This window comes from Cyprinodon tularosa, unplaced genomic scaffold (genome assembly GCF_016077235.1).
Source record: "Cyprinodon tularosa strain WSP-4 unplaced genomic scaffold, ASM1607723v1 ctg192, whole genome shotgun sequence".
Taxonomy (NCBI): Eukaryota; Metazoa; Chordata; class Actinopteri; order Cyprinodontiformes; family Cyprinodontidae; genus Cyprinodon; species Cyprinodon tularosa.
Genome location: NW_024038688.1, coordinates 1,492,019 through 1,516,042, shown reverse-complemented (window position 1 = coordinate 1,516,042; position 24,024 = coordinate 1,492,019). Strand labels below are relative to the sequence as shown.

Here is a 24,024-nt window from a genome sequence, read left to right as displayed (position 1 = left end):
CATTTTTACACTACGAACAGCTGATCTGACAACATGGCAACAGGAACCCATGGTAAGTCTACTTACCGTAAGTTCACAGGATAGCCAGTAAATTTAGTTGAACTTTTCATAACATTTTATCCAAAAATGCTTAAATATTAAAATAGTGTCAAATCACATTTTTTTTTTTAAATTCCTCATAAGATATTTATTTACAGGAATTCAAACTCCATTAGAAAACACAATACACAGGACATTAATTGGAATCACAACATTAGAATGATTTAAACTTTTTTCTGTGTACATACTATATACAAACATTTTGAAGATCAGGGCCTCTATGTGAAAACATAGAGAAAAACTGAAGGTGTAAATGTTTTCATTTTATCTCTGAAACTATACCCAAATCATTAGATGAGGCTCTATTAGCTTTTTCTTATATGCATATTGAAGTATTGTATTAGAAAAGCTCGATGAAAACAGTAATTGGTAAAAGTTACTTATATAGTGCTTTTCAAATCAGGAGACTTCACCAAAGCGCTTTACACTATATTTAATCATTTACGCACACATTCTGATGGTTGCAAACTATTGTTGCCACAGCTGCCCTGGGGCTAACTAAACAGAAACAAGGCTGCCATACACTGGTGCCACGGGAACCTCTGACAACCATCAGTAGGAAATGCAGGTGAAGGGAACAAGACATTGTAACCCAAAGCCGGACTCGAAACTTCGACCCTTCGTGGGAAAACGAAGGGTCGAAAATCCCCTTAGATTTGCATCAAAACTTTATATATATATATATATATATATATATATATATATATATATATATATATATATATATATATATATATATATATATATACTTATGACATGACACATTGGCTGAAAGAACTAAATGTAAATAAAGCAGCCATACCACATGTAGAATTTGCTGTTACTCTCTTCTGTTTTATACTGTTACTCTGAAAACTGCATTCTGAACAAGCTACAAATAGAAAAGCAATTTTTATCTCATTTTTATCACTTCTTCTTCCAGGCTGGCTCTGTTTCTTCTTCTTTTATATATTATATAGTATATTCTTCTTCTTTATATATATTAATCTCACTCCCAGGGAGAGCAGTATTTAGCCAATTGTAGCCATGGTTCTGAGGGTTCCCTCACCGGTCACATTTGGAAAAATCACGATTGGCTGGAATTTCCAGCCAGTGGTACATATGTTTCCGAATCCGACACAAATAAAAATAAAATGCACTCTAGGAGCTGAGTTTAGAGGTATGATGTAAATTAACTTGAGTCTTAGAAATATAATGATATTAGTCAGAGTGAATGTCGAACAGCAAATTTGGAAAGGTCAATTAAACTCCTACAGAGTTCAAATCAACACTTAGCATCTATATAGGTCCAGACTAGATAGATTTAAAACACCAACACTTTTTAAAGTATTAAATAGCTAATAATGCAAAAGTTAAAGCAACACTTTTACAGAACTAATTTAAATTCAACAATTATAAGGTTTGAATTTATTAAACACTAGTGTAAAGTATCTAATGCCTCTCAGGATCAATGGAAAGATATAGCAGAGTATCATCAGCATAATGATGGTGATTAATCCTATAATGTCAGATTATTTGTAGCCATATCGGCCTTGGGATACACTGACAGAAGCAAGGCTTCTGTAAACGAAAGCTGCTGGTCCCTCTGAAAACAATTAACACTTCACAAATGTCAGTCAGGTGTCTAGCCTAATGGCACAACAATTGAGCTTGTATTTGAGCCAGCACCTGTCCAGTTGTACGACACCGTGATGTGTTTTAATAAATACGATTTAAAAGATATGTTGACAAGTTGACATTCTGGGAGAAACTCTATAATTTAACACCAACTCTTTGAGGACACTAACTCTCATATAGTTGAATAAGACTAAACTAGTGTTGAATTAACCGAACTTTAAACAATCTACACCAACATTGACAATTTAAGACATTTGATTTTGTTTGGAAAGGTTAGGCATGAGGGAAGCAGCTAAAATGAATGAAAGCCAATGTAAAGTCCTTATATTGTTACAAATGCAAAGTGGGGAGGGGTCTGTGGTGGTGGAGTTAGAATAGCTTGCTGTGTTGCGGTGATGGACTGCCCACCTGTCCAGCATTTTACCCTGCATTTTAGAATGCATTTGTTCTACATTCTTGGCTGTTATATTGTAGCTTAAAAGTTCTTTAATAATTTATAGTGAAAATGTAATTTTGTTGTTTGCTATTACTTTTTTCCATTTTGCCACATAGCTGTTTTAATTAAATTCTTCACATTGAATTTGTTTACTAATATTCTATGCACAATTAATGCATTTAAAGACACTCAAGAAATCAATTTTTTATCATCTGTTAAACTGTCGATCTCCATAGTTATAATTTGAAATTAGTATTACCGGTATATTACATTTGCTCAGAATAATAAAGAATATTTTAAAAATCTGGGAAATAAGGTAAAAACGTATGTAAACAATAAATGTTGGTATAATCTTGAGTAAATTGTGGTCACACAACTATGTTTTTTGTAAATAGGAGCATACTGAGAAACATTGCCAGACCATCTATGTGCAAGGGCCTCTTAGTGGCTTGGAAACATTAACTAAGAAACAACTTTTGACACACCACACCTATTTGATGCTTGTACAACTGTACTGAGACAAACTATCTTATCATTTATAATCATGTTTGTTCACAGTTGTTTCTCATATGTAACCATAGAGTTAGATCAAACTCCAACTCCCCTGTGGTTAATAATTTAATTTGGTCACGCTCCTTTTTCCTTTCTTTTTAAAAATGTATAGATGTAGCACAATCCTTCCAATAAAGATGTGTATTGCTCTTGGTGCAGTGGCATCCAAGTTTAACTTGTTCCAGTGCTGTCAAATGTTTTTAAGTGACCATGTAATCCAACAAACATTTTATTTTCCAAAAATAAACTTAGCTTTTCTTATCGCAGTATGACATGAAAGGCAGATCATATCTGTTAATTTCTTTCTTTGCATTCCACTCAAAAAACAAAAACTAAATTATATTAAACTACAACTAAACTATATATAACTAATTATTTCATAATTAAGACAACGCATACTCAAACTCAAACCCAGATATTTCACGTTTATATTTTATAACAACTCAGACAAAAAATAGCAATAAAAACAATAAAATATTAGTATGTAAATCAAGCATTTTGCCCCAACATTTCAACTTCTTATTGGCATGTTTGTAGGTGCAAACTTTCTGCCCATTATGAAGTCTGTATATTCTTAAGGGCGATTTACATAGCATAAAGAATCAAACAAGTCCAAAAATCCTGCATGTGTGTGTGTAAGTTAATTGTGGATCTATGCAAGGGATGTGTATATGTTTACACTTCAGTCTTCACATGAAGCATCCAGGAGAAGAACAAGTTTTGGTATAGGTGAATGGAGGGTGCTGGTCTTGGTCCGAACTTGCAATTGTCTTACAAATCCCTTGGCAACGATCAGGTTTGATATCCCCTTTAGCAAAGTTTTGTGTTTTCATGGTAAATTTGTTTCTTTGTTGTAGTTCAGGCAAATATTCCTTTATCAACCTCTTCCAAAATAATTCTGCCATTCACTAAACTTGACGCCATCTCCTCCTGCTGTAAGAATCTGAGCTAAACATTCCATGTGGTATGGAAGTTTTTTTTGTTTTTTTTGAGAAGCAGGAGACGGTTTGGTGTCAAGGGTTCCGAATCCATGGGGTCATTTGATGATTTTGTGATTGGCCTGTCATTGATGAGAGCCTCCAACATCAGATTAGATTCAACTTTATTGTCATTACACAGGTACAGGTACAAGGCAACAAAATGCAGTTTAGGTCTAACCAGAAGTGCAATAGCAGCAAGTGCAGGATAAACAATGGTTCCATAAATACAGGACATGGGTTTCTACTGAATGAGTATAGAGATGAATACTATTATAAATAATGAATATAATATATAGATCACTAGTGTTATGAACTAAATTTACAGCTGGATATGTACCGAGTATAATATACAGGTGGATATTATACAGATGGGTTTTACTATAAAATTAATAAAGTTTGGAAAGAAGCTATCTAAATTAAAGTACAGTGGAAGGTAATTGCATATTACAGTTAAAGTACGTTATTGCAAATGTATAGGTAAACAATTGGTACTGTGAATAAACAGTCTGCAGTGCCAATATAAGCAGTTGGCAGTGTAGAGTAAGGTGACAAATCGTTTGTCGTCCATCCTGCAGGTGGAGTGAACAGTCAGGAGATGCCTTTTTTCAGTGCAGTAGTTTGAATCTGAGAAGTTTCCATTGTGGTTTTACAGCCTCGCAGAGTTCACACTCTGCTATTACAAGATTGTTCCCTTTATCTGACCTAATGATTTTTTAAGAGAGACCTCATTGTATTAATACAGGAATCAGTATTGAGAATATGTGCAATCTCTGAGTGAATGGCCCTGATAGTAAGCAAGTAGAATCAACTCTATATCGCTTGCCAGTAGACCTTCCATGCTTTATGTTGAATGGGCCAGAGAAGTCTACATCCAAGTTGGTAAAAGGTGGTTCATCTGGACTGACCCTTGACCCTTTTGGTAAGTCAGATCTGCTCACCTTTCCTTACATTCACCCTCTTGCAGGGGTGCGTTTTGGTAATCATCTTTCAAACTGCTGAAGTAGCTCCTGCACTGCAAAAACGATCTAGAAATAAGTAAAAATTTCCTTAATTAAGTGTATTCACCCTTAATTTGAGTAGGTAAATGAGAAAGTTTGCCAATGGAATGAGTAATTTTACTCTTAAAATAAGATAATTAGATAATATGCACTTGAAATAAGACAATGCAATAGTGTTTTCTTATTTTAAGTGTAAATTGTCTTGTTCCATTGGCAGAATGTCTCTTTTACCTCCTTAATTCAAGAACAAATGCACTTATTTTAAGAAAAAAATTACTTATCTAGATTTAGATTTTTTGCAGTGTGGTATCCAAAATCTTTGTCGCAAATGTGACAGAGTGTGATTTCTTCCACTTTGTGACTTTTTCCACTTTGTCCAATATTTTTATTAATATTATCTAATAATTAGCTGTCACCCGGTGGTTCTTAAGAACTGCTTAATCTACTACCAACTCTCATCAGTCCTTCCTTCAGAATTGGTAATAGTTTATAAAAAGGGTTCCTTTTTTCACAGGATTTCCTTTCCTTAATGCAGTTATCTCTTCTGTAAAGTTTGTTTCCTGCAAGAACATGATGAGTGCAACTTCTGCTTCTTGTAGTTCTTGCACGTAGCGAAATTGTCCCTTTTATTTCCAAGAATATCCTTTTTCTATGCAATAGCTGACACTGGTATACCTTTAAAATCCATAATCCAGGCTACTGCTCTTTTAAGGCTTTGCCAATCAGAATACCACAACAGTATCCTATTAACAGTGTTTCAACTATCTTCCACAATGTTTGAAGTACTTTATTTTAATTTCTGGATCTTCAGGAGTGAGAGTCAACCCTGAATTTGGTGTTTTAGGGCATTCAGATTTGGGCCTGAAATCCAGGTCATATGGTTTTAGAAGCTGGGTATAGAAACACCTCTTAAAGCACAGTCAGCAGAATTCAGGCTGTTTGTTACATTCCTCCACCAAGACACATTGGAAGCATATCTAATAGTTTTTTATTTATTTTTATTTTATTTAACCTTTATTTTACCAGAAAGTCCCTTGAGATAAAATCTCTTTTTCGAGGGAGACCTGGCCAAGAGGCAGCAGTACAATAAGACATATAGAAACACATAAAAACAACATAATAAAATCAATCATAAATTGGACTCTAGTATAACAGTTACAATTCTCTGTGCAAGCAGTTTTCAATAGTGATTTAAAATGCTGTAGTGGAATAAGAGTCCGTAATTGCAGGGAGTTTTGAAAATTGCGAAAGTTGCGACTCAAATAGCGACAAAGGTCCTAAACCTGAAAGTGTCATTCTTTATGTATTTTAGCAGTGATGTGCTGTCAGTCCAGAAGACTAATGGTACAAAAGATATTACAAGCTCTTGTTGTAACGTCCAATCCATTCTTACTGCTAAAGTTAGAACTGTGAGCTCCAACCTTAGGATGGTTATAGGCTTTAGAGGAGCCACACTAGTCTTGCCGTGAACAAAAGCACAGTGAACTTGCTGGTACTTATTTGACATACTCAAGTAGGAGATTGTGCCATAGCCACTCTTGCTCGCATCAGCAAAATGATGAAGCTGTGCCAAGTCAGGTTGTACAATAAGTTTTGGGGCACCTTTTAACCTTGTAGTCTTACAGGAAACTCATGTTTCTCAACCAGTTAGACCATTTTCGATGGAGACTTTAGGGAAGCCTCTCATCCTACCCAAGCTTTCAACAGCAGAGCTCTTTTAAGATCTGTTTGGCAGAAAGGATGACCGGAGCGAGTATTCCAAGTGGGTCATAAATGTAACTAACCAATGATAAGATCCCATGATAAATAAGCGGCTTGTCTTGGACCCTGTCTCAGTGCACTATGGTACACCTAGTGCTCGTTCGACATGCAAGATGTCTTTGTCAAAATCCAGGTGTTTGACCTCCTTGGCTTGGTCCTCCTCAACAATAGAGAGAATCAGTGTTTTACTATTGCAGATCCACTAGTTTAGCCTAAAACCTCCTCTGGCACACACAGTAATCAGGCGTGAAGCAAGCATCAGTACTTTATTCTAATTTTTCGACAGAATTAAGACAATTGTCAACATAAACGTTTTTAAGTACTGTAGAGATGGTTTCTGATTTGAAATTCACCAAGTTGTCCTTTATACACTGCCCCAGAGAGAAGTTTTAACACCTTGGTGAAGATTGTTGGCGGAAAATTTAGATTTATCTTTTAATTATTGTCATGATTTTACTAAAGTTCAGACCCAAATGCTGAAGACCAAACAGGGAGACCAGGGGAAAAGGTTTAACAAATTTTATTGAAGAGATAATGCAGAGTGAAGTGTAGATCTGAACACTGCTCAACCGGAACTGAAAGGTGAGGGAAAGGCACAGCGATTAGTTCAGGCTCAGTGGGAAATTTCATTTGTGAACTTGGAGAAGAAGATTTGGTTGCTGACTCACGTTTCCATAGAAGTTGTTGAATCTTTGACTCCAGTCTGTATGCTGTTGTTCCAGTGTTTGTCTGATTCGGTGGAGGGCGGAACAGGGTTTACCCAGAATGCGGTTCTTTGTAGGTGAACGGAGAAACTGACTGCCACTCAGATTTCCTGCGGTACTTGAATGGGTCGTAATGGAGATGAATCCATTTCTCAGTGTGAAGCTCAAATGATCTCTTGGGGAAAGTGGATCCAAACCTCCTGTTTGAATACCAGCTCAGTTTGAAGCTCAGTTGATCCCTCCAGGGAGAGAAGGTCCGAAAAATCCAGTTTGCAGGATCACTTCCTGCTGAGAGGCAAGAGACAAAACAATGTTAAACTCAGTTTAACTCAGCAAAACTCAGCTTGGCTAGAGTACCCAAAACAGGCAAACATTCTGGCCTTAAGGTAGTGGCAGTCAGCAGCTTAAGAACACTCTGTAAACGAGGAAACCATCAACAGGTGTGTGAGGAGGCAGACCAGAACCAGGCGCCTCCTGGTGGAGGAAGGGAGACAAACACAGAAACACAGACACACAGACAGGAGTCCTGACAATTATAGATTAATTTATCCTGCTTACTTACTATAAAAGTTTTCTCTCAGTCTGTTTCACTTTCAAGGCCACACCATTCCCTGCAGGATGGTGTTTGTAGACCAGACATAGCTTATTCAATAACAAACCAGATTCTTTCTCATGGTTTATTCATAACATGTTACTGTCAATGATGGAACTAACGGCGTTGAAAGTAACGGCGTTACTAACGCATGCTTACGTTGAGTTACAATAATTGTAAAACTCTCTGCAGGTTCTTGTCTTTGTCGTCCGCTCTATTCAGCTGGCTTTTGAAACACACGGCGAGAAGGTGGGGGCCGGGCGGTGAGGGTTACAGGGGGCGAGAAACGCAAAGGTAACGCAATAGTTACTTTTACTAATAACTAGTTACTTTTATTGTGGAGTAACTCAGTTAGTAACTCAGATACTTTTTGGGAGAAGTAACTAGTAACTATAACTATAAATAATTACTTTTTCAAAGTAACATGCCCAACACTGGTTACTGTTTAACCAAAGTGTCTGTAATTTGTTTTGACCCTGATTACTTTTCTATTGTTGTTAGTAAGGTGGAACAAACGCTGCTCATGCAGAACAGGGCAGAAGGCTATGCCATAAGGGCTTTATGATGAACTGTTCTCCCTTTGAAAAACATGAATAATTGTGCCGAATGAGTGAAATCCATTGATCTCCGTTTATTTAACTAGGATGAATAGTTGAATACTTTTTTCCCACTACAAGATGTAACTCCAAATATTTGCACAACCGTTTTGTACCCCTGAAGTTCTTTGCTCCAGTCTCCATCTGGCCACCAGAGGAACCTTAACATGTCAGAGTCTTCCTCTGTTACTCTTACTTGATGAAACATCCCCCTCGATGCTCCAGGAAGTCTGTTTTTCACTTACTGTTGCATTATTTCATAGAGCTTGACAATAAAAATTCTACAAGCCATACCAATCTGTTTTTTTTCCAACCCAATGTGGTTTTAACAGCATATGGTCCATCTTTTTTGCTGCTTATAACTTTGCATGGCTCCACTGTCTTTAGGACATTGCTGCCAATCAGCAGACCAATATCAGCAATCAATTTGAGGGAGTTTATCCTTTCAGATATGGCCATTGTTCCAGATACTTTTCTGAAGGAATATTTATCTTTATTTAATCTTCTCACCATTACCCAGTTTGGGTATCCGCAGGCTTAAAGACCATCCTTGTTTCTGTTCTTTGTGCTTCCCTTCTGTTTTTGTAGGGACATACTCAGTGTGATGTTGTAAGGTTTTGATGACTGAAAGTTTGTGTTCCAGTGGGTGGTGGAGTCAAAAAGAAGGTTGGTCCGTGTGAGTGGATTTCCAATAGACTTCAATGTTGAGGTTTTCATTTCCTTCCATGCTCACTAAACAGTCCAGAAAAGGTAGCTTTTTGTTGATGGTATCGTCTCTGGTAAATTTGATGTGGTCCACCGAGTTAATGTGTCTTGTAAAAGCTTCCACCTCTTTTAGCTGGATTTTGACGAATGTGTCATTCACATATTTATACCAATGGCTTGGTGGTGTTCCTGAAGGTGTCTAAAGCTCTCTTTTTCATTTCTTCCATAAAAAAAAAAAATTGTAAAAAAAATATTCCTAATTTAAAACAGGTTGTGAAAAGACAAAGTTACATTAGGGTGCAGATCTGGTCCGCAGTGAAATTAGTCCTGTTGTTTAGGTCACTGTCTTGTTGAAGATGTTTCCTGACTGTTTCCACTGCCTCTGATATAGGTATGAGTGTGAAAAGAGGAGTAACATCAAAACACACCAGGGTTTCTTCTGACGCCATCTTTAAATGTTTGACTTTGTTTCCAAAGTCTTTGGAGTTTTTTCTTTCTTCTCCTTTCACGTGCATACCAACAAGACAAAAACAAGGCTTTCAGAATAAAAACAAGTCTTTGCTAGGCTATTGTATAAAACCTTGAAATCAGTGCTATTTCTGACATTTTGAATTGAAAAACCTTCCTGGATGAGAAGCAAAACATCTTCAAACTTGGAAAGAAAGTCCAGTGGATTGTTTTAAATCGTCTTTTTCTGTTATGACTATGACCTGGATGACTTAGAATCTTCACTAACAGACCACTTATGACAGACTTTTCTTCCTTGTCTTTGTAAGCTGTTATTGCCTCACTCTTGGTATATGCGATGCAGTTGGGTGTTTGAGTAAACACTCTTGAAAAGTTAGCCTTTTAGAACACCCTTTGCTCATGTGTCTAGCCTGTGGATACTCTAAACACACCCGTTTTTTCATCAGGAACTCCAGCATTTCGTTTTGAGCTTCTTCATAAATTGGGAGCAAGAGCAAAGTTTGTGAAACCCCTCATAAAATAAACAAAGCTTGCCAGATTTTAACAGCAGATGCGGCATGAGAAATGTTGCCCTCTGATGTGGGCACTGTGACTGCTTTTACACTAGTGACAAAACCATTTTGGCTTCTATTTTCCCTGCCATTCGTGCATTTGTGCATATTTGAGCTACCTCTTGTAGTTGGAAATATGTCCTTTAAATCCAAAATTACTGGGGGAGATGCAATTTGAGCCTGCTTATCCACAAACTGCACCAAATCAGCAAAGCTAGCTCTTCTTCCATTCTGATCCTGTTGTTCAGAGGCTTTTAACCTCCATTTCTCTTTTTGTTTGAAATTACGCTTTGAGATAATGGTTTTCATGATGATCCAATTCTTCCAAATAATCCGCAGTAGTCATAGTATTGAGGCAGACATTTAGAAATACTGAAAAACTTTTAACGCTACCATCTTCCACTTTGAATACTCTATCCATGTAGGCGGTTGCAACTATTTCGCATAGTGGTCTCCAATGTGTTTTCTTAGCAGTCTTTTTGGTGCTACATATCCTCTGCTTGATGGCATTTAGTGGCAGCTGTGCACCAGCTCTTGTGGTTGATCAGCTGTTCACTCCTTAATTCTGTGCTCAAAAGCTGCCATTAAAAATTTATATTCCAGTGGCTCAACTTTGAACACCGGTATGGTGAGCAATGGTAACGATGACCTATTTTGTTCTTTTACAAGAACTTCTGTTATTTTGTTATGTTTTTCCATGATCTCTGACAAGTTGTGTAAGTTTTTTCTAGCCACAGAATCTGATTTTTCAACTATGGCAGGTGTGTGCTGCTGCACAGTCTTTGTGCACAATTACATGTCTTGTCTCCATGAGTCCTGCATGTCTTCAGCCCTGACAGTTTTTTGTGTGTCATTTTTAGTCTCATTTCTTATGGCTGTTACACTTTCAATTTAATTCAGTTCAGTTTATTTCTATAGCGCCAATTCACAACACATGTCATCTGAAGGCACTTTACAGATAAAATTCAACCAGATCATACAGTCAACTCAATTCCAAGTTTTCTATCTTAAGAAAAAATGTTGATTGCATCGGATCATTGACTCCAAGGCAATCTTGGATCTCTTGTAGCAACAGTAGAGAGAAAAACTCCCTTTTAACAGGAAGAAACCTCCAGCAGAACCAGGCTCAGTGTGAGCAGTCATCTGCTGAGGCCAACCGGGGTTCAAGGAAACAGAAGCAGACATACAGCAATAATCAGAGATACAAAGGAACTTGCCAGCCAGCTACACAGGCGGCCCCGTCCAGGAAACACACAGCCAGTCAGACAAGCTCCAGCCCTCATGTCAGAGGACAAAGAGAGCACATACGGTTATTCACAGTCAGAGAAAAAGGACTACACTGAAAAATAGGCCAATCTCAAACATCTGTAAACAAGGGTGTTGATGGAAGCAGCACAGCTGATATTTCTCTCCAGGATGGAGTCACAGCCAAACAGGAATAGACCAGATGAAGCTATTATGAAAAAAAGCAGAGAGAGCAGAACGTTAGAGATTGAACTAACAGATTCTGCAGAGTGGGAGAATAGAGATACTGTAGAATGATGAAATGGGGGTCCCTATGTCCTCCAGCAGTCTAAGCCTATAGCTAATAAACTTGCAGATTGAAAGCGAAGTGCTCTGTTAGGAACATAAGGAACAATCAGATCTCTGATATCAGATGGAGCTTGGCCATTTAAGGCTTTATATGTGAGAAGGAGGATTTTAAATTCTATTCTTGATTTAACAGGAAGCCAATGAAGAGAAGCCAGGATAGGAGAGATATGATCTCTGTTTTTCATTTTCATCAGAACTCTGGCTGCAGCATTTTGGATCAGCTGAAGGCTTTTAACTACAGTTTGTGGACTTCCTGATAGTAAAGAATTACAATAGTCCAGCCTTGAAGTAACAAATGCATGGACTAGTTTCTCAGCATCACCCCTGCACAGGAGATTGCTCATTTTTGCAATATTCCTCAGATGAAAGAAGGAAATTCTAGAAACCTCTTTGATATGGGATTTAAATGACAGGTCCTGATAAAAAATAAGACCAAGATCTTTTACTTTATTATCAGAAATCAGTTTAATCCCATCCAAATGAAGTGACTGACTAATCAGCTTATTTTTCAAAGACTATAACTTCTGTTTTGTCTGCATTTAGAAGGAAAAAGCTAAAAGACATCCAGGTTTTTATGTCTTCAAGACATGCCTGTAATCTATGTAATAGATTAGCTTAATCAGAATTTATAGACAGATATACATCAGCATAAGAGAGAAAATTAATACCATGCTGTCTAATAATTCTACCGATTGGGAGCATATATATAATAGAGACTTGGCCAAGAGGAAGGATCATTTATTACTATTCTGATGTGTTGTAGAGAGAACTGAGTCAACAGGTGACAATTAGATATACAGCCCTGTATGATAATGAATATTGACCAAATATATTTCTTTACTTTGTTCTCACAGGCTTAACAAGACGGAGATATAGCTACGATTTCCTGCCACCTAACAGTGAGTTTCAGTAAATAGTCTTTGAATTTAAATGCGCTACAGGAAAAAGGAAATAAACAACCTTGGACATATTTTTATTTTAGCCAGTTAGCCATTGAAGATAAATAAATGGAGGGATTTTGATGAATCTTTAACTGTCCATTTAGCAGGATGGAACAATAATATTATGCATGACTAAATGACTTTGAAATGCAAAAATTATGTGCATTGAAGCCTATTGTTAATTTAAGCCAGTCCACAAAAGATCATGAACATTACCTAAATATCAGGGGCGTAGCCAGAATATTTTTACTGGGGTGGCCAACACGGGGCACAAAGCTAGCAAGGGGTGGCCAATAGAAAATCCTTTACAAACTATATACAGTAAACAACCCAACCATTCTTTAATAACAGTTAACAGGAATGAGCAGGTTTAGAAAATAGCTGATGTTGATATACCTATATACATAAAATAATCAAGTCAAATACTTGATCACACCAATGTACTTTAAAGGGGAACGCCGTTTTTTTTTTTTTTTTTTACATTGGCCCCTTGATTTTACGTTATTACATCATGTTCTACTCACCCATATGAGTTTTGTGTAATTTGGAGCCGTTCTGAAGATATTCCGTGAGGTTATATCTAAGTATGTCGTCCTATGGGCAACGACTTGAAGGCACAAACTGAACTGTTAATAATTTATTCGTTATCGTATGCCAGCATTCCTAACATTTAGGCGAATCACTGTCCCCCAGACATCTGCGGTTATATTTTTTATATTTATATCTTTTAAAAACGAAGCGGCGCGTGTATGATGTCATCCATGCGCGCCGGCTACCGTTCATTCTCGCTGTCCACTGAACTGCTGCTAATTTTACTTACATGCCTGGAAGAGGTCTACAGTAAGTGCTACTACCACAGATGATCTCGCTCTCCAAATGGAATTGAACGATTCAGATTAGCTAACCGAATGAATAGAAGGGGTAGAGCGTAGCCACCTAGTGGCCCGGGCTGCCTGTCACAACTCCAATCCGGCACACGGATGACGACATTTTTATGATCATATTTTATCGATACATTTAAAAGCATTCATTGCAATCATTTAGTCTTATCTCCCTAGACCAAAAATATAGCGTCTGTGGTAATTAAATGTTTTATGTTTTTAATAAATTTGTAAAAATTTGAACAAGAAGTTTTGCAGAAAGACCAACGCGACACTCACACTAACCGGGGGGTCTCGCGGTGTGGGATATGCAACCCACAAATCTCAAAAGGAATTGTAGCTGAACAGAAATCAGGTCTGTTCGTTTTAATTGTACTGTTACGTTGACTTCTCTTAACCTCTATCTGATCCTAGATCTGCATCACATGTGATTGACAGTTACAATATACGTGTAATGATTCAAAAATAAGGAGACAACCTATCAGATCAAGGGTCACTCAGATTCCAGAGGTGGCGCTGGCCACGCCCTGGAACAATTCGTATTCTGTGTTTAATTTCTATACTGGGGTGCCACTGCCCAGAATTGCTCATGCTAAATATTTACATACAGATACATGCGGTACCTACCATGAAATATGTTTGTTTCTTTTCATGGTTGAAACCTTTATTAGCTATATTTTAGGCAATGATTTTAGGCAAAACCTGTGCACAAAATTCGTCTTTCTAAAAGTTATTTAAGCTGCATCTCTTATTAGCATTCATCATGCATTTTTATGTTTTTTTATATTCAGTATTGCTTAATCTGCACAACAAAACATGTTATATTTATTCTTCACAGTGTCTGAAGTGAGGCTCATTCTCCTGGGAGACAGCTGGTCAGAAAAGCGTTTGGTCGGAAACTTAATCCTGGGAGAGACTAATTTCAACTCAAGGGAAGAGCCAGGCTCATCAATCAGAATTCAAAAAATAATTCACGAAAAGAAGCTTGTTGTCATTAATACACCAGATCTGCTTTATCATAGGATTTCTGAAGAAAAACTCAAAGGACAAGTAGAAATCTGTTTGCGATTTTGTGCTTCAGTTCCTCATCTGTTTCTATTGGTTGTACAGCCTGATCGCTTCACAGAAGAACAGAAAAAGAAGTTCTACAAAATTCTTGAACTCTTTGGTGGTCAGTCATATGAACTTGCAATAGTTACAATAATATCTAATGAAATGGATATAAATTTAAATCAAGACTTACAGGACTTGATCAGAAGATGCAGAGGCAACTCGTTCATTCTGAAGGACAATGATCGCAAGGAGTTGCTTAGAAAAATTGGAGACTTTCTAGATAAGAGAAATGAAATTTACCCCGTCCATCAGTCTTCAAGTATAAAACATGGAAAAGAAACTTGTACTGGTAGGTGTTGGAAAAGATGCATTGCACACAAATTACACATTATTTTTGCACCATGTCATGTGCAGATATTTCTGAGCCATGTAATTTCTGCTTTACAAGTTATCAGAAATAAACAGGGTTAATCATATATAGGCAAAAAATTACAAAGTACTTAGATATCATCACAAACTATTTCGGTTTAAAACACTGATCGCCTAGGGAAAAAAAGCTGTTTGATCTGTTAGTTCAGGTTTTCACAATCTCTATGATCTGAAGTCAGAACTCAGAACAGAGGAGGAAGAAGCCAATGAAAAGAACCTGGGATAGGAAAGATATGATCTTTCTTTTTAATTTTCTTCAGAACTCTGGCTGCAGCATTTTCAGTACAGTTTGTTGACTTCCTGATAGTAAAGAATTACAATAGTCCAGCCTTAGACTTAGACTCAGACCTAGACAACTTTTATTGCCATTTTGTATACACAGAGTGTATACAAAACAAAATTTCGTGTGAGGGGTCATTAATGATGTTACGGGCTCAGGACACACAGCGCTGTGATGAAATGTCTTTAATGGAGGGAAGAGGAGCCCCCATGATCCTCTATGCTGTTGTCACCTTCTTCCAGTCTGAGGCGCTGCAGCCTCCACACCACACAGTGAGACAGCTGGTCAGAACACTCTCTATGGTGCTTCTGGAGAAGATGGGGAGGATGGGGGAGGGCAGGTGGGCTCTCCTTATCCTCCACCGGAAATACAATAGCTTTTGTGCCCTTTTGAACAGAGAGGTGGTGTTTACAGTCTCGGTGAGGGTGTCTGTGATGTGCATCCCCAGGAATTTGGTGCTGCTGACCACCTTTATAGCTGAGCTGTTGATGAGCAGTGGAGCCTGGTTAGGCCGGTTCTTATTGAAGTCAAAAATCATCTCCTTTGTTTTCTCAACATTCGGGATCCGGCTGCATCAACCCACCAGCTGCCCCACCTCTTCTCTGTAGTCCTGGTCTTTGTCGTCTCTGATGAGTTCCACCACCGTGGTGTCGTCTGCAAACTTCACATTGTGACGGGGGGTGAACCAGGGGACACAGACAGATGCCATCACTGTTAACAGCAGGGGGCTCAGGACGCAGCACTAAGTAGAGCCTGTGCTCAGGGTGATGACATCAGAGATTTTGTGTTCTGACTAAGGTCTCTTTGGGACGAAGTCTAGCAGCCAATTGCACAGGGGCGTATTGAAGCCCAGCTGATCCAGTTTTCCTATCAGATGCTGTAGAATGATTTTGTTGACAGCTGAACTGAAGTCCAGGAACAGCATCCGCACGTGGGTGTTTTTCTCCTCCAGGTGAGCCAGGCTCAGGTGGAAAGCAGCAGAGATGGCGTCCTCAACGGGTCGAATGTTGGGGGAAACTGGAGACAATGTGTTCTTTAACCAGTTTTTTTAAACATTTCATTGTGATAGGAGTCAGGCCGATAGTCATTGAGTGAGGTGATCTGAGGCTTGTTTGGACTGGAATGTGGTGAAAGACTTAAAGCATGCTGGCTCTTTGGATTCATCCAGCAAGGTGTTAAAAATATCTGTGAGGACACCAGCCAGCTGACCTTATGTTTTCGCTAACATCTGGTATGTTATCAGGGCCTGGGGCCTTTCTTTGGTTGACTCACCTTAGATTTTTCTGACATCAGCTGTGTCAAGGCAGGTGCCTTCTCTCCCTGTTGTGGAATGGCTTTCACTGTTGGAGGGCTGTTTAGTGCCTCAAACCTTCCAAGGAGGTTGCTTAGTTAATATAGCATCAGCTGCATCTACCAGTGGGAGGGTGTGTTGTAGTCTATGATCATCCATTTGCCCTGCCACATCCTGCTGGTGTTGCTTGCGTCACGGTAGAGATCCTGGATCTTCCGGCTGTGCTTTTGCTCCACTGATTTGATGGTAAGATTTAAGTTTGCATGCCTCAGTGCCTCTTTGTCACCACACTTGAAAACTAAGTTCTGTGCTTCTGGCGATTTCCGAACCTCTTCATCCAGTGTCGTTGGTTTGCCTGGGTGCTGATGTTCTTTTTGTCATAGGCTGCTGGAGCTTTGAACATGTTCCGGTCAGAGCATTCAAAACAGTCCTGGAGTCTATCCATGGCCCCCTCTGTCCACACTCTGACCTCCTTCAGTATTGGTTTAACCCTGATTAGCTGGGGCCTGTATGCAGGAATTAGCATGACAGATAGGTGATTTGATGACCCAAGGTGAGGGTGGGGAGCTGCTCGGAATGCATCTGTGATGTTAGATTAGGCTAAATCTAAAGTTTTATAACCCTAAATTTTAAAATTGAACGTGACAAAATGGGAGAGCACAGTCTTTAAGTTAGCCTGGTACAACCCCAGCAATGATGAAAACACCCTCTGTGTATGCAGAAAGGAGCTCAGAGATAGCCTGCATAGAATCTTCGTGGCCTCTTTTGTATTAATTTACTGCCAGGCCGGAGAGAATGTCCTGCAGTTAACATGTCTGGAGAGCAGAAGCCAGTCACCGATTTAGCATTTTTACACCAGCTGTTGTTGATGTAAACACAGTCCCAACCACCTAGTCTTACCACTTAGTTCTTCGTTTCTATCGGTGCGGTATATTGTGAGCCCCTCTAGGTTAACAGTATTGTCTGGTGTCGATGAATGAAGCCAAGACTCAGTCAGGAAGATCGGATGAGCACTGAACTGCTGCTAATTCTAATTCAGGATGAGCAGCAGTTACTAATTTTCTTTTTTGATGAGAGTTTGAGTCGGAGATTATCCATTTTTTTTATCCAGTGAGTGGATGTTGGAGAGCAGGATTTATTGGATGGATGTTCTGTGGTAATTCCTTCTTAGCTTAGCCATTAACCCACCTCTGCTGCCCCTCTTACGTAACCTTACACACCGCCTCCCCCTGCGCTCACTCTGGCGTGCCCTGCTCCATTAGCCTGTTGCTCTGTGCACATCCATCCAAAGCTCTGGGCAGTGTGGGTGGCTCTAGACTCACCCAAGAGGGCCCAGAATCAATAAAGAGTCAATGCAAGCCCTAGATATCCAAGATCCAGATTGCTGGGACACAAGGAAAGCAGACATAAGATGGCTGCACCCACCAGTGAAGGGCAGATGAGAGCCCCGAGAGCTCATCCCCCGAGGGTCCAAATCCTGAAGTGGCCCAGCCCCAGAGAGTAACGACACAAGAGGCCATAGTGCTGAGATGCCATGGAGCTAGAGCAGAGAGCCCATGGGCTCCCCCTGCGGCCTTTCATGCCCAAGGTGGACCTGAGTGAGGGCCCAGGGGTCTGTCTAATACAGCAATTATACAGTGCCCACCAAAGAACCAAACCCCACACCATCAGCGCGTTAGGTACCTGAATAAAACAAATAAACAAAGACAAATAAAACTTCATATTCATCCAGTCACATTCACATAATCCTACCGTTACACACATATGGACATATACAAAAACTCGACAGAGACACACACAGGGGCAGACAATAAACATATTCTTACACTCAGGACAAAAGTAAGATTAATTATACCATTTTTGATTAGAGAGGTTTAGCTTCCTATTGTGTTAAAAACTAAAATATTTTTTTATGATGTTTTTCATGCTATTTCTTCACAGGCCGAGATCTCAGGATTATGCTTTTTGGAGCAACTCTGTCAAGCAAGGGGCAACTCTGCAACTTTATTCTAGAAAAAACAAGTTCAGAAATGTCCTCCACATCTAATCAAACCAAATTAGTTGAAAAGGGGCTATGGAAAGGGAAGGTCTTAACTATTGTGACACCTCCAGAAAGTAAGATGGGAAAAGTAAAGAAAGACGACCTGAAAAGATGCATTGATCTTTGTCCTCCTGGACCAAATGTTCTACTGCTCTTAGTAAAACCTTCAGACTTTACAGAGAAGGACAGCCGGACTCTGAGGGCCACCCTGAGTTTGTTTGGTGAAGATTCCTTTAAACACTCAATGGTTATCATAACTCAAGAAGGTAATAGAACAAGTTTTGCTCTTAATTCCCTAATAAGAGAATGTGAAGGTAGACAGTACAGCCTGGCTGAAAATAATTACCAGAAATTAATGGAGAAGATGGAAGATATAGTGAAAAGACACAGCAGTGCCTTCCTTAGCATCAAAGAGGATGGAGCAGCATCAAAATGTGACCCGTCATTGCCAGCCATAAATCTGGTTTTGTGTGGGAGTAGTGGATCACAGAAGACCTCAGCAGCCAAGGCCATTCTAGGTCAGACAGATCTTCATTCAGCCTCCAGCTCATCAGAGTGTGTTAGAAACCAGGGAGAGGTTCATGGACGTTGCGTTTCTGTGGTGGAACTTCCTGCCTTGTGTGAAAAAGCTCAGCAGGAAGTGATGGAGGAATCATTCAGGTGTATCTCCCTCTGTGATCCTGAGGGTGTTCACGCCTTCATCCTGGTCCTACCTGTGGGTCCCCTCACTGATGAAGACAAGGGAGAGTTACAGACCATCCAGGACACATTCAGCTCTAGAGTCAATGAAAACACAATGATTCTGTTCACTGTTGAGTCAGATCCTACAGCTCCAGCTGTGGTTAAATTATTTGAACAGGATAATAACATTAAAGAGCTTATTAAGAGATGTGGCGGAAGATATCTTGTGGTCAAAAGTAGCGACAGAAGGCAATTTTCTGCTGTGATAGATTTTGTGGATAAAAGAAAACAAACCAAATACACATCAGGAAACCTCATAGAAGCCTACTTAGATAAAATTCAAAAAGAGAAAAACACCATGGGACGGCAGAGCCACCTTTCAAATCTACCATCGCAGACTGGGTTCAGTGGTAAGTATTTTAATACAAATTCTTCAGATATGAAGGATAACAATTTTTTTTATATAAGTATTAGCAACATTAATTAACTTTTTACATCTATAATTCTTCATAATACCTACGCCAATTTTGTAAACTTTTTATTCCTTTAAATTTACAAAAAAAAAAAAAAATGGCCTCACACTCCACTCATGCAAGTGTCTCATCATCACTACTGCTAAGAACACATTGGACCACTTTATACAGGTTATTGTTATTTCTACATTAGAATGAGACTCTTCTCGCTGTAGGTTGAGGGCATACAGATAAGATTTGGACACGTTCTGTTCTTGATCATTTAAAGTTGATTTAAGTCCCAAGAGTCTTAGTTCATTAACATTTAACAAGCTTGTTCATTAACATTTTTTGCTACTTTTTGGCTAATTATCTCCTCAGAACACCCAGCAGGTTTGGTCTAATTAGCAAAAGCATTTTCACTCAGTCTGCAATTAGGAAGGAATTGGGTAAGTGTCCCGTTTATAGAGGTAAAGGAAGATTTGGTTAGTGTTTTTGCTGGTAACAGGATTTCTTATGAAAAGATCTAAAATAGATTATTTTGAGATCAGCAAAAACTGAATCTGTTTATTTTAAAAGACAGGCAAATGTCACAGACAGAAGCTATTTATTTCTAATAAGCACAGGAAAATCTGAAATTACATTTGTTGGATTTGTTAGTATACATTTATTTTGAAAAACCAGCATGCTGCATTATGTCTTCTGCACACATGGTTCACTTTAGGATTGTAAATTGTTCAAACAGGAGTCTGATTTATCATGCCCTGTCCACTAGGAAATTATTGCCTGTTTGAATTGAAAATGGTCTTTTTCTTTATCCGAAAAACTAATATCCTTTTGATTAATTATTAAATATGAATGCCAAATTTAGGAAGATTTTTTTTTTCTTTTCTACTGTAATTTTATTTTCTTCATTCAATCCTGGGTAAGCTGACCTCTGCTTCCTCTCTGTAACAGGAGGTAAGGACAAGTGGACATATGAGTGCCTCAGGATTGTTCTGATTGGAAAGACTGGATGTGGGAAAAGCTCTTCAGGAAACACTATCCTGGGCAGAAAGGAGTTTGAAGCCAAACTAAGTCAAAAGTCCGTCACAAAGTGTTGTAAGAAATCCCTGGCTGATGTGGACGGTCGTCCTGTTGCTGTGGTGGACACTCTTGGTTTGTTTGATGACAGCTTTTCACATAAAGAAGTACAACAAGAATTACTGAAATGTATCAGCCTTCTAGCCCCAGGTCCACATGTCTTCCTGGTGGTGGTACCAATTGGAGGAAGACTCACTCCAGAGGAGGAAAAGACATTAGAACTTATTAAAGAAGGTTTTGGGAGGAATTCTGAAAAGTACACCATTATCCTTTTTACAAAAGGAGATCATCTTCAAGGTTCACAGTCTATTGAAGATTATATCGAAAATGAGTGTAATGACAGATTCAAAAAGCTGATTGCTGATTGTGGGGGAAGATACCATGTACTTGACAACAGTGATATCCAAAACCGCAGACAAGTAAAAGAGCTGATCAAAAAAATTGACATCATGGTGGCTAAAAATGGATGCTTCACCAATGAGATGCTGCAAGAGGCAGAAACAGCCATAGAAGAACAATATCAGCAAATCCTAAGTGAGAAAAATGAAGAAATGGAGAAAGAAAAGAAGAAAATAGAAGAAAAATACATAAATGACAAGAAGGAGATGGAAAGAAAAATGAAAGAAGAAAGAGCAAAAATTAAAAAAGAGCTCAAGAAGAAAAATGAGAAAATTAAGGAGATCAAGAAAAGACTTCAGCAGGCTGAAGAAGAAAAGAGAAGGGAACAAGAGCTGAGAAAAGAAGAAGAAGCCAAACGGGAACGTGATGACCTTTCTAATGTTTCAGATCTTAGATGTGATTATGAAAGTGCGATGCAAGATTACAATTACACACTGGAGAAGAATGAAAAAATGAAAGAAAAGGAGAGCATATATTTGGGGGAATTAGACTGTATATTCAGGCAAAATTTGGAATATATAATTGAAACATATAGGAAGGACGCACGACAAAAAGCTGAAGAGCTTAATGAGTTCAAAAACAAATATCTTCAAGACTTTGCAGCTCAGAAACAAGACCATGAAACACAGATAAAACAAAAAGATAAAGATTATAACATGCTATTGGCCCTGAAACAGATCACTGAAAAGCATAGAAGAACCCAATACAGAACAGACATCACTGACATGGTGGAATGTGTGTCCAAAAAGAGAGAGAATCTGAGAAAAATAAGAGAAATGCTGTCAAAACAAGCAGATGAGATGAAAAAGGCCATCACTCAACAAGAAATCACACAACTGGAGAAAAATCATGACAAAGAACTCAGGGAACTTATTCGGCGTCTTCTGAAAAAACCAGAAAATCTGTACGAATGGATTGAATGACAGATGGTGCCAGCATTACACAGGGAACATGAACCCATGACCCAGGATTTATATCAATGGGCATCAACAACCAAGAAAACAACCAAAATACAAGGACAGACTTTCTGATCTCTTTATGATCACTCTCTACAGCAACATTGATATGAAAGATTATTTTTTATATATTGAATATTTGGTGTAGAAATATGTCCATGATTTTTAAACTTTACTATAGTTAAATTTTTATCATAATAAGTTTAACCACTGATGTAAATAAAAGTTCAGCTGTTGAGCTACATGTGTGCTGTTGTTAAATAAATATATAAAAATAAATATATAAAAAAATATATTTTGAAAAGTCAGCAAAAGCTCAAAGCTATAAAACTATGTGAATATATTCATACTACTGAAAATGTATAAACACATTATGATGATACTGTATTTTATTGGGTTGTCTTTTTACAGAAAAGAAAAGGCATATTTGAAAAGTGAAATTAATAGTTTTTCCAACTTCTGTAAAAATAACACTCAGAGCTCAAACTCATGTTTATTTGCAAATGTCTTTGCAAATAAACATAAATACATTTTGCATATTCCCATCATTATGGTATTAAGCACTGCTGCTCTGGTGCAAACCATGTAATTCCCTCATATAGTCAAAAAACTGTTTTTCCAATTCCCCTTTGACCACAACTAAACCATAATGAGACAACGTGTATTTTAAGGTTTCTTGCAATTAAAACTTTAGAAGCTGTTTAGTTTGATTAAATAGTCTGATTAACTGTTTTATTATTACATACTTAGGGACTTAGACATTATACTGAATGTTGGGTATTGATTAAGTTTTGAAATTAAAGCAATATTTGTATTAAAATATTTTTTTTGCATTTTGGTATTTTCTTTTATTATTTCCCTTTTTATATTTACTTTTATTTTTCCTTCTTTGCATTTTTTTTCTTCTTGGCAATGCTTTGAAGTTTTCAACATGTTAACCTTTCTTTTTGTGTTTTTTCTTTCCTTTTTATCCAGTGAAGTATTTTGGATTGCTTAATGAATAATGGTTGCTTTATAAATAAATTTGCCTTTCAAATAAATATAATGTACTAGATCTTATTTTTGTCTAAAGAACCTCGGTCTGAATCATTTTTTACTTCTCATTCTCTTCATCATGTTTAATGCACTTTATTCACATTTCTTTCCATTACTTTATTTTTTGTTCAGTTGGTCTGGGTAAATTGACTGAACATAAACTACAGGTGCTGGTCATAAAATTAGAATATCATGAAAAAGTAGATTGATTTCAGTAATTCCATTTAAAAAGTGAAACTTGTATATTATATTCATACATTACATACAAACTCATATATTTCAGATGTTTATTTTGTTTAATTTTGATGATTACAAATGACAACAAATGAAAATCTCAAATTCATCATATCAGAAAATTAGAATATTACTGAAGACCAATAAAAACAAAGGATTTATAGAAATGTTGGCCAACTGAAAAGTATGAACATGAAAAGTATGAGCATGTACAGCACTCAGTATTTAGTTGGGCCTCCTTTGGCCTGTATTACTGCAGCAATGCGGCGTGGCATGGAGTCGATCAGTCTGTGGCACTGCTCAGGTGTTATGATAGCCCAGGTTGCTCTAATAGTGGCTTTTAGCTCTTCTGAATTGTTGGGTCTGGTGTATTGCATCTTCTTCTTCACAATACCCCATAGATTTTCTATGGGGTTAAGGTCAGGAGAGTTTGCTGGCCAATTAAGAACAGGGATACCATGGTCCTTCAACCAGGTACTGGTAGCTTTGGCACTGTGTGCAGGTGCCAAGTCCTGTTGGAAAATGAAATCTGCATCTCCAAAAAGTTGGTCAGCTGCAGGAAGCATGAAGTGCTCTAAAACTTCCTGGTATGTGGCTGCGTTGACCCTGGACCTCA

At 38.1% G+C, this 24,024-nt stretch overlaps 1 protein-coding gene across 2 annotated transcripts; it reads left to right on the top strand.

Annotated features, from left to right (window-relative positions):
- LOC119782378 (GTPase IMAP family member 8-like) lies at positions 1-23,234 on the top strand. Of its 2 annotated transcripts, XM_038283328.1 has the most exons (4): positions 42-52; positions 12,507-12,551; positions 18,469-19,659; positions 20,659-23,234. In XM_038283328.1, exons 3-4 carry the CDS (start codon positions 18,486-18,488, stop codon positions 22,104-22,106), a joined length of 2,622 nt encoding a protein of 873 aa, XP_038139256.1. In that variant the 5' UTR covers positions 42-52; positions 12,507-12,551; positions 18,469-18,485; the 3' UTR covers positions 22,107-23,234. The 2 variants fall into 2 exon arrangements, with proteins under 2 accessions (XP_038139255.1, XP_038139256.1); XM_038283327.1 differs by lacking the exon at positions 12,507-12,551 and having other exon boundaries at positions 1-52; positions 20,659-23,233.
- Positions 23,235-24,024: the final 790 nt, after the last annotated feature.